Source organism: Pseudoliparis swirei, chromosome 19, assembly GCF_029220125.1.
Source record: "Pseudoliparis swirei isolate HS2019 ecotype Mariana Trench chromosome 19, NWPU_hadal_v1, whole genome shotgun sequence".
Classification (NCBI taxonomy): Eukaryota; Metazoa; Chordata; class Actinopteri; order Perciformes; family Liparidae; genus Pseudoliparis; species Pseudoliparis swirei.
This window is the reverse complement of record NC_079406.1, coordinates 10,781,907-10,795,130: the sequence shown is the minus strand read 5'-3', so window position 1 is coordinate 10,795,130 and position 13,224 is coordinate 10,781,907. Positions and strand designations below refer to the sequence as shown.

General features: G+C 39.3%; 1 protein-coding gene across 1 annotated transcript in view; it reads right to left on the bottom strand.

The window, feature by feature from the left end:
* The window catches only part of LOC130210140 (F-BAR and double SH3 domains protein 1-like), a 31,821-nt gene that overhangs the window by 1,453 nt on the left and 17,144 nt on the right, over window positions 1-13,224 (bottom strand). Inside the window, exons 8-17 of the mRNA XM_056440129.1 lie at window positions 11,595-11,723; window positions 10,729-10,851; window positions 8,948-9,043; window positions 8,555-8,671; window positions 8,236-8,340; window positions 6,982-7,137; window positions 6,329-6,454; window positions 5,639-5,722; window positions 4,019-4,163; window positions 323-423 (exon numbers count right to left, since the gene is read on the bottom strand). Of these exons, the coding sequence (XP_056296104.1) occupies window positions 323-423; window positions 4,019-4,163; window positions 5,639-5,722; window positions 6,329-6,454; window positions 6,982-7,137; window positions 8,236-8,340; window positions 8,555-8,671; window positions 8,948-9,043; window positions 10,729-10,851; window positions 11,595-11,723 (1,182 nt within the window). The remainder of the gene's footprint in view (window positions 1-322; window positions 424-4,018; window positions 4,164-5,638; window positions 5,723-6,328; window positions 6,455-6,981; window positions 7,138-8,235; window positions 8,341-8,554; window positions 8,672-8,947; window positions 9,044-10,728; window positions 10,852-11,594; window positions 11,724-13,224) is intronic.

The window sequence follows — 13,224 nt, the reverse complement described above, 5'->3', positions numbered from 1 at the left end:
AGGAACCTCAGTGTGTAAAAAACATGCCTCCTGTTTCCAACGTCAGGCAAAGTGTACGTGAATGGTCATGTGAGATGCATTTTTTTTTACAGAGTTTTTAAAAGAAAACATGTAAGTGTAGTTAGCCTAAGGTAAGCCACAATACTGGCATCAAGCTGAGACTGATGAAAGTCGAGCCATAGGCTACTACAGCCACAGAGCGCCTAAGTAAATCTGGATTAGCTTAATACATCATTTTACGACTTAACAATTTACCCGAGAGCGATGGAATGTGACATTTTGAAGTCTGCAAAGATAATTAATTAATACGGATAATACACACCTCTGCGTGTTGACAGCAAATCAGGTGAATTAGTGTCCCCTCCTGGAAGGAAAGCTCCTCTGCACTCTGGGCCTGGTAGGAGTACAGAGCTCTGGCTACACCTAACACAAGATTTAAGTGAAAGTTGATTATTTACACAGACTAGGGGTGAACCCGAGAAGTTAACTATTAGATTAGGGGCCACATCAGTATCATGGCTGCCCTCAAAGGGCCGGTTGTAACTGTAACACTGTATAAATGTAACTACTCCCAGACATATTGTTAAATAACTGTCTTTGCATTTGATTCTTGCTTATTGAAGTGTAAAGATATTCTACATGTATTTATAGAAATGGAAAAATATAAGCAAAAGTAAAATGTAAGCACATTTATTCAATGAGCCGAAAACAAAATAAAACTATGATTAAACAGTTGTAAACATTTGGACATTTGGCAAGACTTGACCAATCCGATTTGACGATGTGAATCCTTAGTCAGGGACACACCTGACACACACACATGATATTACTTTATTGAATCAATTCTTCGTGCACATCACATCAGTTTAGAGAGCCAGATAGAGGGCTGGGGGAAATGCTCACATCTCACTCGAACATTAATCTGCAGAGTTGTCCACCAAAATAGTTCACTTTAACGAACAGCACTGACGATAGAACGTTATTTCTGCAACACTGCAGAGGTGCCACTGGTTGTGAAATGACATGCAACTAGTTGTTTGCCACAAGTTGGAATTCCTAACATGACATAGGGACGCCCAGTTTAGAGCAGTAACCTAGTGCTGTGGTTCTCAACCTTTTTTCCGGAATCCACCCCCTAACCAGAGGACAACATTTTTGGTTGAAAAACAGATGTAATACACAGCGCTGTGCTATCAGTGTCTGACTTAATATAGAATATATAAAAATCAGTTTCTGAACTTACACTTACTTTTAAAAGATTTTTGAACGAATGCTAATTTAAATAAAAGCTGCAAGCAGCGATGTGCGGGTCCTTGTTCCTCCTTCGCAAGTCAGGGGTGCTGGCCGGACGCCGGCCTCCCCCGGCGTCTTACCGTTTGTCATGCGACACTGATTTTAGTGTGCAAGTCGGTGGCGCTTTGACTCCGAGTGAAAATATGCTTGTTGACTTGTTGACAGGCCATGACTTGTAAGAAGCATGACAAGTCTGGGCTAGATTCAACAAAGTCCAGCTGAGCCAAGAGGTGGCGCTGTGATAATGCGAACATATACATGCATCATGTGTATCTACGTAAAGTCTAGACCACGTCATGTGAATTACATGTGAATCCGATGCGTTTTAGGCTGATTTGCTTTGGCCACTCGGTGGCGCTATGACTAGAATTCAAAATTAGCATATGAATGTCTTCAGTGTCAGTATGTCATGACATATGAGAAATATGGAGCAGATTAGATAATGTATGGCAGAGTAACATAAACTTGCATTTTCATGGCGAATGGTGTTTCTTTGCCGGTCTTGAGATCGCACATAGTTTAATATGTTTAAAATCTTTCAAAGATTTTTCACGGCAAAGGTCTCAAGACCATACTGCCCGACTTTGGTATGAATCGGGTTTAATGTCTAGGAGGAGTTGAGCGATTTATTGTAGCGCCCCCTAATGTTCAAATATTATGAACAAAATAGGGTACGTTTAAGGATGCCATGAAGACATAAACTAGACATTTAATGAGGATAGGCCATGTAATTTGGAAGTAAGGAGTCTTTACATATTAGACCACAACCGGTAGATGTTCATTGGACCATATCCTCTGAACACAATTAGATATCAATAATCTTTTAAAGATTTTGATGGCATTGAACCAATAATGAACCATAACAAGTTGTGTATGAATTGCAAAGGATGTGTTTTTTACGAAATAAGAAATGGCGGAGAATCTAAGTAGACGTAGCTTATGGTCATAATGATATTTTTTGTAGAGCAGGTTTAAGCGGATATGTATGCTACATTTTGAGTCAATTAGTCATTGCGGGCAAACAACGTGGGCTTTTGAACGGAAATTCATTTAGGGGGCGCTATCGAGCCATAATGCCATTCTGAAGCATTCAAATCATATCAGGGCACTACATATTTGACTTTAAATGTGTGTGCCAAGTTTAGTCACGTTTCGAGCATGTTACATTGTTTATTTGTTCACGGCGAAGGATCAAATTTAGCCGATGCTACGACTTGCCACACTTCACAGGGAAGCATTATCAAGGTCTTAAATCTATTCTGGCATATTTTGAGAGGGATCTGAATAATCTGTGAGGAGAAGGGTATACAATTAGAAAACATGTAACTTCCTCTTGCCACTATGTGGCGCTATGACAACATTTCAAAATTAGCATATGGATGTCTTCAGGCTCAGTATGTCATGATATATGAGAAATATGGAGGCGATTATGTAATGTATGAGCGAGTTACATCAACTTACATTTTTATGGCGAATGGTGTTTTTTGCCGTTCGACCCACCGCACATAATTTAATATTTTTTAAATCTTTCAAAGATTTTTCACTGCAAAGGTCTTAACCCTTGTGTTGCCTTCGGGTCAATTTGACCCGATTCAATGTTTCACCCTCCTGTCGCCTTCGGGTCAATATGACCCGATTCAATGTTTAACCCTCCTGTTACCTTTATATGTACTAACATATTTTACCCTTGAGGTCAATATGACCCCAGCTATTAAAATCTCCAGAAAATTATTAGAATTAATATTGTTTTCCAAGTTTAAGTGTGAGGTACTTTATGTTTGTTTGTTGACTCCCGAAAGAACACCGACATTAAACATTGAATCGGGTCAAATTGACCCAAAGGCGACAGGAGGGTTAAATATTGAATCGGGTCAAAATGACCCGAAGGCAACACAAGGGTTAAGATCATACTGGCCAAGTTTGGAATGAATCGGGTACAAGCTCTAGGAGGAGTTGACTGTTTTACAACTGCTCAAAACATGAAAAAGGCCCCAAAAAATGATACGATGTCATTGAACCAATAATGAACCACGGACATCTATTTTCATATGAATCGGACAAAGTGTTTTGGAGAAAAGTATATATATATATTTTTTACAAAATTCAAAATGGCAGGAAATCTAAGTAGGCGCATTTGATGGCCACAATTAACTTATTTGTAGAGCAGGTCCAACTGAACCTGTAAACCAAATTTTAGAATAATCGGTCATAGTTTTCAAAAAAGGCAGCCTTTCTACTGCAAGGGGGCGCTATCGCAATTATTTTATACCCAAATGCGAGAACTCTAAAATATCTAATTTTTCACCAGTCCTGATATGCATGTTAAATTTGATAACGTATGGGATATGATAAAGGCCCCAAAAACACTTTCGCTGCAAGAGAAAAATAATTCCTTGAAAAACAATAGGTTCCTCTACGACGAAGTCGTCACGAGGACCCTAAATATATTCAAAAGAAATCTCACCTACCCCTTGGAGTGCCTTTGTGTAGCTCCAGGGGTACATGTACCCCCATTTGAGAACCACTGACCTAGTGTATGAAATGTAATCTATCAAAAGTATAGATTGTGGATAATTGCATTTCATGTCATGTTCGGGGGTCAAACACTGGCAGCCAATTTGAGCCACTCTGCATTACATGCTTACGCGAGACTGTGTTTCAAATACCATATATAAGTACTGGACACATTCACCAGTACAGTAAATAACACATACTAAAGACTGACCTCTGCTCCGTGCCCTATCTTTATCCCCGGTGGATGAGTTGGCGCTGAAAGAACTGTTTAGTTGAGTGGTATCCTCTGCCGGTAGACACAGTAACTGCACATAACGTTCAGGAACATACCCCACCTGACCACAGGAGTTACACACCTGGACAGAGACATGACCAAATAGAGATAAAGATGAGACACTGGAAAACATGCACTCTTTAATTAATTAAATAAAAACTACAGAATGTATTATATTTAATGAAAGGAGCTTTTAACCGGTTATGACATTAAATATTCTAAATTGAATACTGATGGCTCTATATTAAGATCTAGATAAATGCATGAGATCATCAGCAAGAGTATATTTATTTCTGTATAGTCACTCCTTATTCCTAAACCTAAATCATCAGCGGCAGCGGATCCGATTCCACGGCAAATCATACAAAATCTTCCAGGTTCACCAGAAGCCCATCAGCTTAGAATCCAGTGCGGCCTCCCACAGCAACCACCCCACTGCGAATAGATCCAGATCTGAATATACTGCTGCCTTCAACCCGCAGTCGGAGCTCTGGCTCAAGGTGGAGAGCAGACTAAACGTTGGTCAGAGATCCACTGCGTGGAGATTAGACGCGACAGAATAGAGCTGACCTTCGCTTTGGAAGTGGCGGCAGAGGGGAAGAGGTCAAAGAAACAAGGATAAAGAGGCAGATGCTGAGGCGCAGCAGGTTTTAAAGTCATGGGTTTACATTATCCTGGGTGTACAATATCCTGTTACAGTAAATGTTGAGTCCATTAGCAGTGTTTAGTGCTTAAGGATTATGTGAAATTAAGTTTGATAGCTCTGTCGCCATAGTCCAAAGACCTGCAGCTCAGGTTAATTGATTTCTAAATTGCCCGTAGGTGTGAATGTGAGAATGAATGGTTGTCTGTACACCCTGGACTGGCGACCTGTCCAGGAACTTGTTGTTGCAGTTATGTTGGCAGATAGGGAGATTTGACTGTCGAGTGTCAAACCGAGCTTCCTGGCAGTTGGGGTCGGGGCTGACATGGAGTTGTTGAAAGTGGGAGTCAGGTCATGGTTGGGAGAGCTTTTCCCTGGAAGGAAAAGTAGTTCAGTCTTGTCAGGGCAGGGTTGACTTTCAGGTAGTGTGCAGACATCCACTGACAGATTTCAGTCAGACAGGCAGAGATTTGTGTTGCTACCTGTGTTTCAGATTGGGGAAACGATAGGATCAGTTGGGTGCCATCAGCATAGCTTTGGTAGGAAAAGCTATGTGAGCGAAAGACAGAGCTGAGAGAGGTGTACTTATAGATGTATCTGACAGATGATAAGATATATACAGATATATACTTTATTAATCCCCAAGGGGAAATTAGTTCTCTGCATTTAACCCATCCTTAGTTATTAAGGAGCAGTGGGCTGCAGTGATGCGCCCAGGAAGCAACTGGGGGTTCAGTGCCTTGCTCAAGGACACTTCGACTTGCAACTAAAGAGGAAAGCCGGGATCGAACCGACAACCTTGGGGTTGCAGGACGACCCCCTTACCCCACTGAGCTACAGCCGCCCCCAGCAGGAGGATCCTTTACATATGACATATAAGATTGCAATATAACCAACCCAAACTACCAAACTACCTTCAGCCAGTCCTCCATGTCTCCATCCTCAATTACTTGAAGCTCCTCCCCTTCCACAATTGACAGCTCATCTGACTGGCTGGCCTACAGGAAGTAACATTCTTTAGTCATCAAGAATTCTTCAAACATCTCACAGCTGCAGCATTATATATACACGGAAACACTGTCCACTAAATACAACTACAGTTCAATTTGTATAAAAAAAAAAGATTTTCTCATAATACAAGATTCTGTATCTTTTCCAACAGCTTAACCTGATTACAGAGAAGGTCAACTCTGTGTATAATAGGATGACCTTTAATATTTTAACAACATCAGATATACTGTTTCTATATCACCAGATGTATGACCTATTGCCACAGATCAAACTACAAAGCAGGATTTTAAAACTGTAGGCAGATGAGGGATTTTGACTTCCTCTTCTTCGACCTTGTTGATTTCTCAAAATGTTCTAGCCTATAACTTCACTTTACTTTTACATATAGTCATGACCACAGGGAAAAGAGAGGTGTCAAGTTGTCATGTTGACATATTTGAGAATTGCGTGGTTTTGTTCATTTAAAAAGCAGTGAGAGTGAGTTCTGAATGGGACTATGTGAAGCCCTGACCTTAAGATTAGAGATGCTTTTTTTCTTTTGCAGAGCTAAACCACCTCTTAACTGCACAAGTGAATATTTCATTGATATCTACCTGATAGCCATAGACCACTCTGCAGGCTACAGGGTAAATACAAACTCCAGATGCTGACACTGGATCTGCAAAGATGTCTCCATTCTCATCGTAGTCCTCAAATTCAGTCAGCTCAAACTCATCCTCCTAAAAAAAGACAATGAAAACTTTCGGCGAGGTATCTCACATATTTTTTCTCAATATGGTTCACCCTCCAATGTTACCCTTCTTTGTTATTTTTATTTTACATCAGAGACCCAAAGCCCACCTCACTGAGCAATGGAATAAAACATTTTGAATAAATAGAATGTTTTTATCTCTCCATGGCTGTGTCAGTTCTTGACAAATTTGACTTTTAAAGGACATGTCTGGGTGAAATACTATATTTTTCCTATTAACAGGTCTTAATAAGAGTGTATGTATGTACCCTATCAACTGGACTGTGTGTGTGTATCAAAGCCTCATATTTAATTTTTCTTTATTCCATAGAGCTCCATTTTGGAACACACACTTTGTTTGTGTTGACTCAATCCCACATAAAACGTCCTGCTACTTCACTCCTGAAAATAATTCCCAACAAATACTCTATTTCTTGCAGTTTGAGTAACATTCGATTAAAAACACTAGTGATTAGCTTTCTGAGTACATTCATGATTCTATGTGGGTTAACATACTGAAAAGTCCTCAGTAGACTTCCTCTGTTCACTGAGGTGTCTCTCTCTCTCCAGCTCCTCTTCTGCCTGGTTCATGGCGTTGTGAAGCCAGAGCTCAATTCCTGTGACGCTGTTCGACATCAAAGTCAGACGGGCTTCTGCCTTCACCTTGCTGAGCTGTGACAGAAAGAAAACGAAACACACAATCAATCAGACCATCACACACACAGACAGAATCAAGGTTTTTGTTCTTACTTTTTTAAATTGTCAAATCACTTTATGAACTCTTTATTTTCCTTAATTCTTCTGGTATATTTAGAAGAACTACGTTGGCCAACGCAAAAATACAAATGGCCCTATCCAGAGCCAGTTGCTATAAGAGTGCCATCTACTAATATATAGTTGTGTAGTACACAGGATTTGTATAAACCTAAACATTTCATAATCTCTGACCACTGGTCGGAGTTGCGGGTCTCTCGCCCTCCAAAGGTTGCAACAAGCTGTATCTTAGGAAAGAGACGGTGCGTTTTCTATGTTCAGACCGAACGATCGAGCCGAACTGGAGGACACACCAATCCCCGGTCTTCACCAGGTTGGCCACCTTAACACTGTGAAGCGTCAACGGGGGAGATAGAATAACATTGTTTTCTATGACAGCAGATTCCACGGTTGGCAGAGCGCTCTCGCTCCTGCTAATCGAGTGGAGCACTAACAAGAGCGTGTCCGCTCAGTGTAGCTGTATTGCTATACGGTTGCGACCAACTTTCAGTGAGCAGAGTGTCCCGATCAGGCTAACTGGTGGGACGCTAGTGAGGTTAAGTCGATACTGATGGTGTGTACATTTACCTCGATAACATTGCTGCTGTTATAGCTAGCAGAGTGCTCGTGAGCGAGACGGAAAACATATCCAGTGCTAGCACCACCTCTTGCAGTCATCCAGGATTCATAGACACATAGTTACATACATAACTTTCGTTAGTAGTCCAATGTTTGAATGCACTTATTGTAAGTTGTTTTGAGTAAAAGTGTCAGCTAAATGAAATGCAATGAATGGGGAAATGTATTTGATCACACTGGTTAAGGATTCTGTTCTAACAGATAAACAGAGGTAATTGTCATTATCAGAGAAAGGTTTACAAAACATTCAGGTTGCAATTTCACATTTTACAAGCGATCTCCAGGGTGAAAGTCCTGTTTGTTTGCCTTAAATAGAATAATTTTCTGCCAGGACATTATTGTGACTAACTCACACATTTTGTATTATTATTTTTATACCTTGGCTTTCCTGACACTGTCCTGCACCTCTGCTATTTTCTGCTCCACACTGAATCCCGTCTCCCCTGATAAGAGCTTCAACCGTCTCTCTAACATCTGTAGAGCCTGACAGAGAAAGAAAGACAGAGATAAACAATTATCTGGCCATAAAAGCTTTACTCTTTTATGGCCTGCCCATAATACATGAATTCAGTAATAATAATAATAATAATAATATAAAAACTCTATTTCCAGAAGAAAACATTCTGAGGGCCACTGCATCAAGCATTTATTAGCTCAGGAGTATCTTGGCTTCCTTACTTTCGAATCAAAATCTCACCCTTTCTCCATGGGTGATGATCTTGTAGTCTTTAGCAGCTTTTGTAGCCCATTTCTTGGCCTCCTTCACCAGCCAGCCCTTTGCTTCTGAAGCACAAACCTCCTGTAGAGAAGACACCTGCACAAAAAAGGGACAAACATATTATTAATTCCTAAGCTTTCTGTGTGTCATCCAGTACAAGTCAATACTTTGCCCCTTTATACATTATTAATAACAAAGGTTTTCTTACACTGGACTCCCTTGTATTATAAAGTTATTATATACATACATATTACATACTCCTGAAGACATGCCTATTTATTGTTTAGGCTTAATGATAAACATTCTCGTCAATTCCTTCCAATATCTAAATGAGTCCCCCCGGAGTTCCTTCACACAAACATTTGAGCACACCTTGTCATGTGAAGCTGGCTGGAAGGTGAATTCGGGGATTTTGCTGAAGAAGATAGATTCTTGGAGAAACTGCAGAACGTTTCTTTCTCTGGTCACCTGGCAATACAGCAACCAATCAATGTTTACCAGGAAAAACAAAACAATTCCTCATACTCTATACTTTTTAAGATAAACATATTCAGAATTTGTTCGAGAGGTTTCAAAATGTTTGCTCTGACAATATAGGAAAGGTCTGTGGGTGCACCTCAATCAAACAAAACAACACATATCAGACATAGTTTCAAACCAAACTGGATACCAAATTGCACTCTGTCATTGGGTGTGGGTGGACAAAAACCCAGTGTTTCCATCTGTGCCACTCTTGTAACATCAAAAAGCTAAATACCTAGGTGTTAAATGCTTTCCACCCAATCACATGTTGAAGGGATCAACTTATGAGAGGATGTTCCTCAGATATCACTAAGTTGCTACATTAGTTGAGACATTTTGTGTACGTGTTACATTTTCTCATGTAAACTTTTGTTCCTTTTATCTAGAAACCAGTAAGCCTCTCTAAGCCCCATTCTTTCCCATGAACACTAACAATATATCCCAACTTTTATTGTATCTCTTATTACCCTGACATAAAAAAAAGTCTCCCGTGGATAATTATTTTTTTATTTCCACCTTTCTGCAATCCTGCTTTTTCCCAATATTTTAACCTTGCTGTAACCCCCGTCGTTTAAGAAACAAGGTGAGAAATATCTTGTGTCGGTTTCACAGGGGCCACTGTTAACAACCCCATCTCCTACATTTCTTTGTACCCAAACAAATAAACTGCATTATAAATTAAATTCCGAGGGAAACACTTGGTAGGTTTAGCAAAACATTATAACAATTTTGTTTTACGTCTTTTAAATTTGATATTCAGACCATTAACATAGCTGTAAACTATTGCTGTGTAAAAATAAGCGGAAGTAATTTCTAGTTTATGTTTGTATCATTACAAAAAGAAAGAATTTTTTTTTCATCGATTACCAAGGTCAGAAAGATGTTTTATTTTGAAAAATGACCGGATACATCCGTAAACCCACAAGCTAGCAACAATGAGTGACTGAAGATGGCTTTAAAAGTAAGTTTCAATACTGCCGGTGTTCTTGTTTAAAATCAAGGCAGAATATCCTGAGATTGGCAAAAAAGCACTGAAAAATCCTGCTTCCATTTCCAACATCCTTTCTTTATGAAGCAGTTTTTCTACATTTACAGCGACCAAAACTAAGTTACGGAGTAGACTGGATATGCTACCCCGAGATATGACCGGCTCGTTGCAGAGAAACAAGCTCAGGGCTCCCAGTAACTCGCCGTAATGGTGGGTTGTATTTTCATGCACTTTATATTTGTTTTTATGCCAGTTGTATCATTTTATCACGTCATATTTCTTACATTGGCCTGCAATGCGCTCATACTACAGTTACAGCTGATCATGCAGTCCCGATCGAAGGCCTTGAAGAGGCAATAGAAATGCTTCCAATCATGCGTATGGTAAGTTTAAGAAACATGAGTCAATGATATTTGATTTCACATAAGACACACATACAGCGGACTCCTGGGTGAATATCCTGTGTTTACTTGACCCATCCATCCATCCATCACCTTAGGTGGACTAACTGCAATCCATAACCTCCAAATATGATTGTCAGCGCTTTAGTTAATGAAACTGGTAGATACGATATCTCCGTTATGACATGAATACCGATGGCTATACTGGATACAGAATGCTGTCTGCACATATAAACACATACCTTAGCAACACTCTCCCATACTGTACTGTATAGTTTGTGTACAGCCAGACAGGTGTCCATCTCTGTTCCACACAGCAGGGTAAAATGGCTCCTTAAATCATCGTAATCATCACCGTCCATTTGCTGATGAGAGAAAAATAATACAAGTTTCAGTTTTCATTATTTCAAATTGTCAAAACTTATCTAACAAAGTGTGACTGAATAACATTTTGGAGGCCTCACCTGTGAACTTTTCGTTAGTGAGTAACAGCTTATTATGACGATAGCTATGGTATTTTTTTATTTAAAATGTTATTTAATGTCAAAAAAGAAGAGATTATGACAGCAATTTGATTTTGGCAACAGAAATGTTAACCGTCTTCGATAAAATTAGCTTCCTATACAACTGGATTCTCAATTACATTTCTATGGAAACCTATTTTCTCCTACCAGGTTAACGTAACTTAAAACAAAACAAAAATGCAACAAATCTAGTTGGTTAGGTTTAGTAAAAATAAAATAATTCATCATAAAATAAGTATGTTACGTTATTTAAATTAAGCTACAGACTTAAATTGAAATAGGCCAATTTTTACTTGGTTTCACATGGGACACAAACGGCTGTCTCCTGGGAGACCAGGACCGTCTCCCTAATTGGGAGATACATTTCCCCCGAGAAATGCAGTATTGTGTGTGGGAATAACATTTTTAGGAGTAAAGGCTGGAAATGTATATATTGAGTGAATCAGGGAAGAGTCTGTGTTTTGTCGACTGCACAGAGAAAACATGTCAGGAAATGTCGTGGTCACTGTTTTATCAGATACACAACTCAAACTGGTTTGAGATTCCTTTTGTGTGTGTGTGTGGGGGGGGGGGGCTTGCGTTACCTTCATAATATGTGGCAAGTCATCAGTGTAGTAGTGTTGATACTGGCCGTTGACTGCTGATAACGTCAGCAGATACTCATTACGAACTTCAGTCAAGCGGTTGTCGCACTCTCTTAACCTGGAACTGAGCTGTACACACATTGCTTTTTTTTCAAGTGAAACATGCAACCAACATGACAAACTTTAACATTAAAATAGGATCAAATATAGACAAAATAGACCACTTCCATTACTGTAATGCATTTATGACAACTTCCCTTCGTTTTAAGACTATTTAATTATAGGTTATTACACTACACTTGGGTAAGTGTACACTACAGTATGTGTACACTACACTTTGGTAAGGGTAGTGTAAGAAGCTGCAGAATAATTTAAACATATCCGTCCCTGATACCAAATGTATTTTTTGTTTGTTAAATGTTTTGTCTTTAAGGCACACCAGCATTTTAAAGGATAATTATCAGCTGTGCTTATGCTTGAGACAACAGATAACTTGTTTGTTGTGTTGTATCATTCAATTTTCTTTCCTCTGTTGGTGTAAAAACTGCTTAACAAAATATCAATGTTGTGCAGACAGTTTGACTTCTTCTTTAACAAAAAACAAAAAATGCTAGCTTGCAGCTACACCAGTTCAGCTACACTCACAAATTGTCTGTCACCAAACTTCAGGCCCTCATCTACAGTATCTCTTGTGGACGAGCAAATGTCACTCTACAGTGTGACCGCTGCATTATCATTAACCCTGTCGCCAGGGATTCAAGTAAACTGAAGATAAATCCAGTTTGCACTACCTGCTCAGCTCCAAACAGCAGAAAGTAGCAGCGGCATATAGTGGAGCATTTTGCAGCTAAAGAGACAGATATTTCCTATTTACTTCAGCTGACAGAGGAAACCAAACTAGAAACTAAAACGAAAATAAATGAAAAGGAGGAAAATAGTGGACTTACATTAATCAGGTGGACACAAGCAACTCTGCTTGCTATTATGTTAGAAGCTGAACATGTTTGGTAAGATTGTTTTAATGTTTTTCTATGACTCAAGCTTTATTTAGCTGGACAACAAGTTGAGGGGGCCCTGTAGTTGCACCCTGTTTTTGAACAATCCTTCATAAATTAAACAGCCTTGCATTATATACAAATAAAATATTGTGCTCATGATGATCTGACTGTATTTAAAGAGGCAAAACTAATTGAAAATAAACATAGCTTAAAATCAAGTTGTCTTAAATGTGAGTAAGACTGCTTACTCATAGCCATGTATATCTGCCAGCAAGGGAATATTTCTAGTTCACCTCATATTATCAAATTTGTGATTTTTTGGCTATACTGTATAAATAAAGTTGACTGGACTCATATATGGATTAGGTTGAGTTGAATGTTCAAAGTAGCTGTAATTAAATGTCTCATGAAGAAGCCCACTCTTGATCCAGAGGTGTTGATATGATATGATATGATATTCCTTTATTTGTCCCACAGTGGGGGAATTTCAAAAATCACAGCAGCGGTGCACATCTGAGCATCATTAGTGTGGGCTAATTACAGACCGATCTCTAACTTTCCCTTCCTCTCTAAGATCGTTGAGAAAGTAGTCGGAAATCAGATGTGTGACTTTCTACGTCATAATAGTTTAT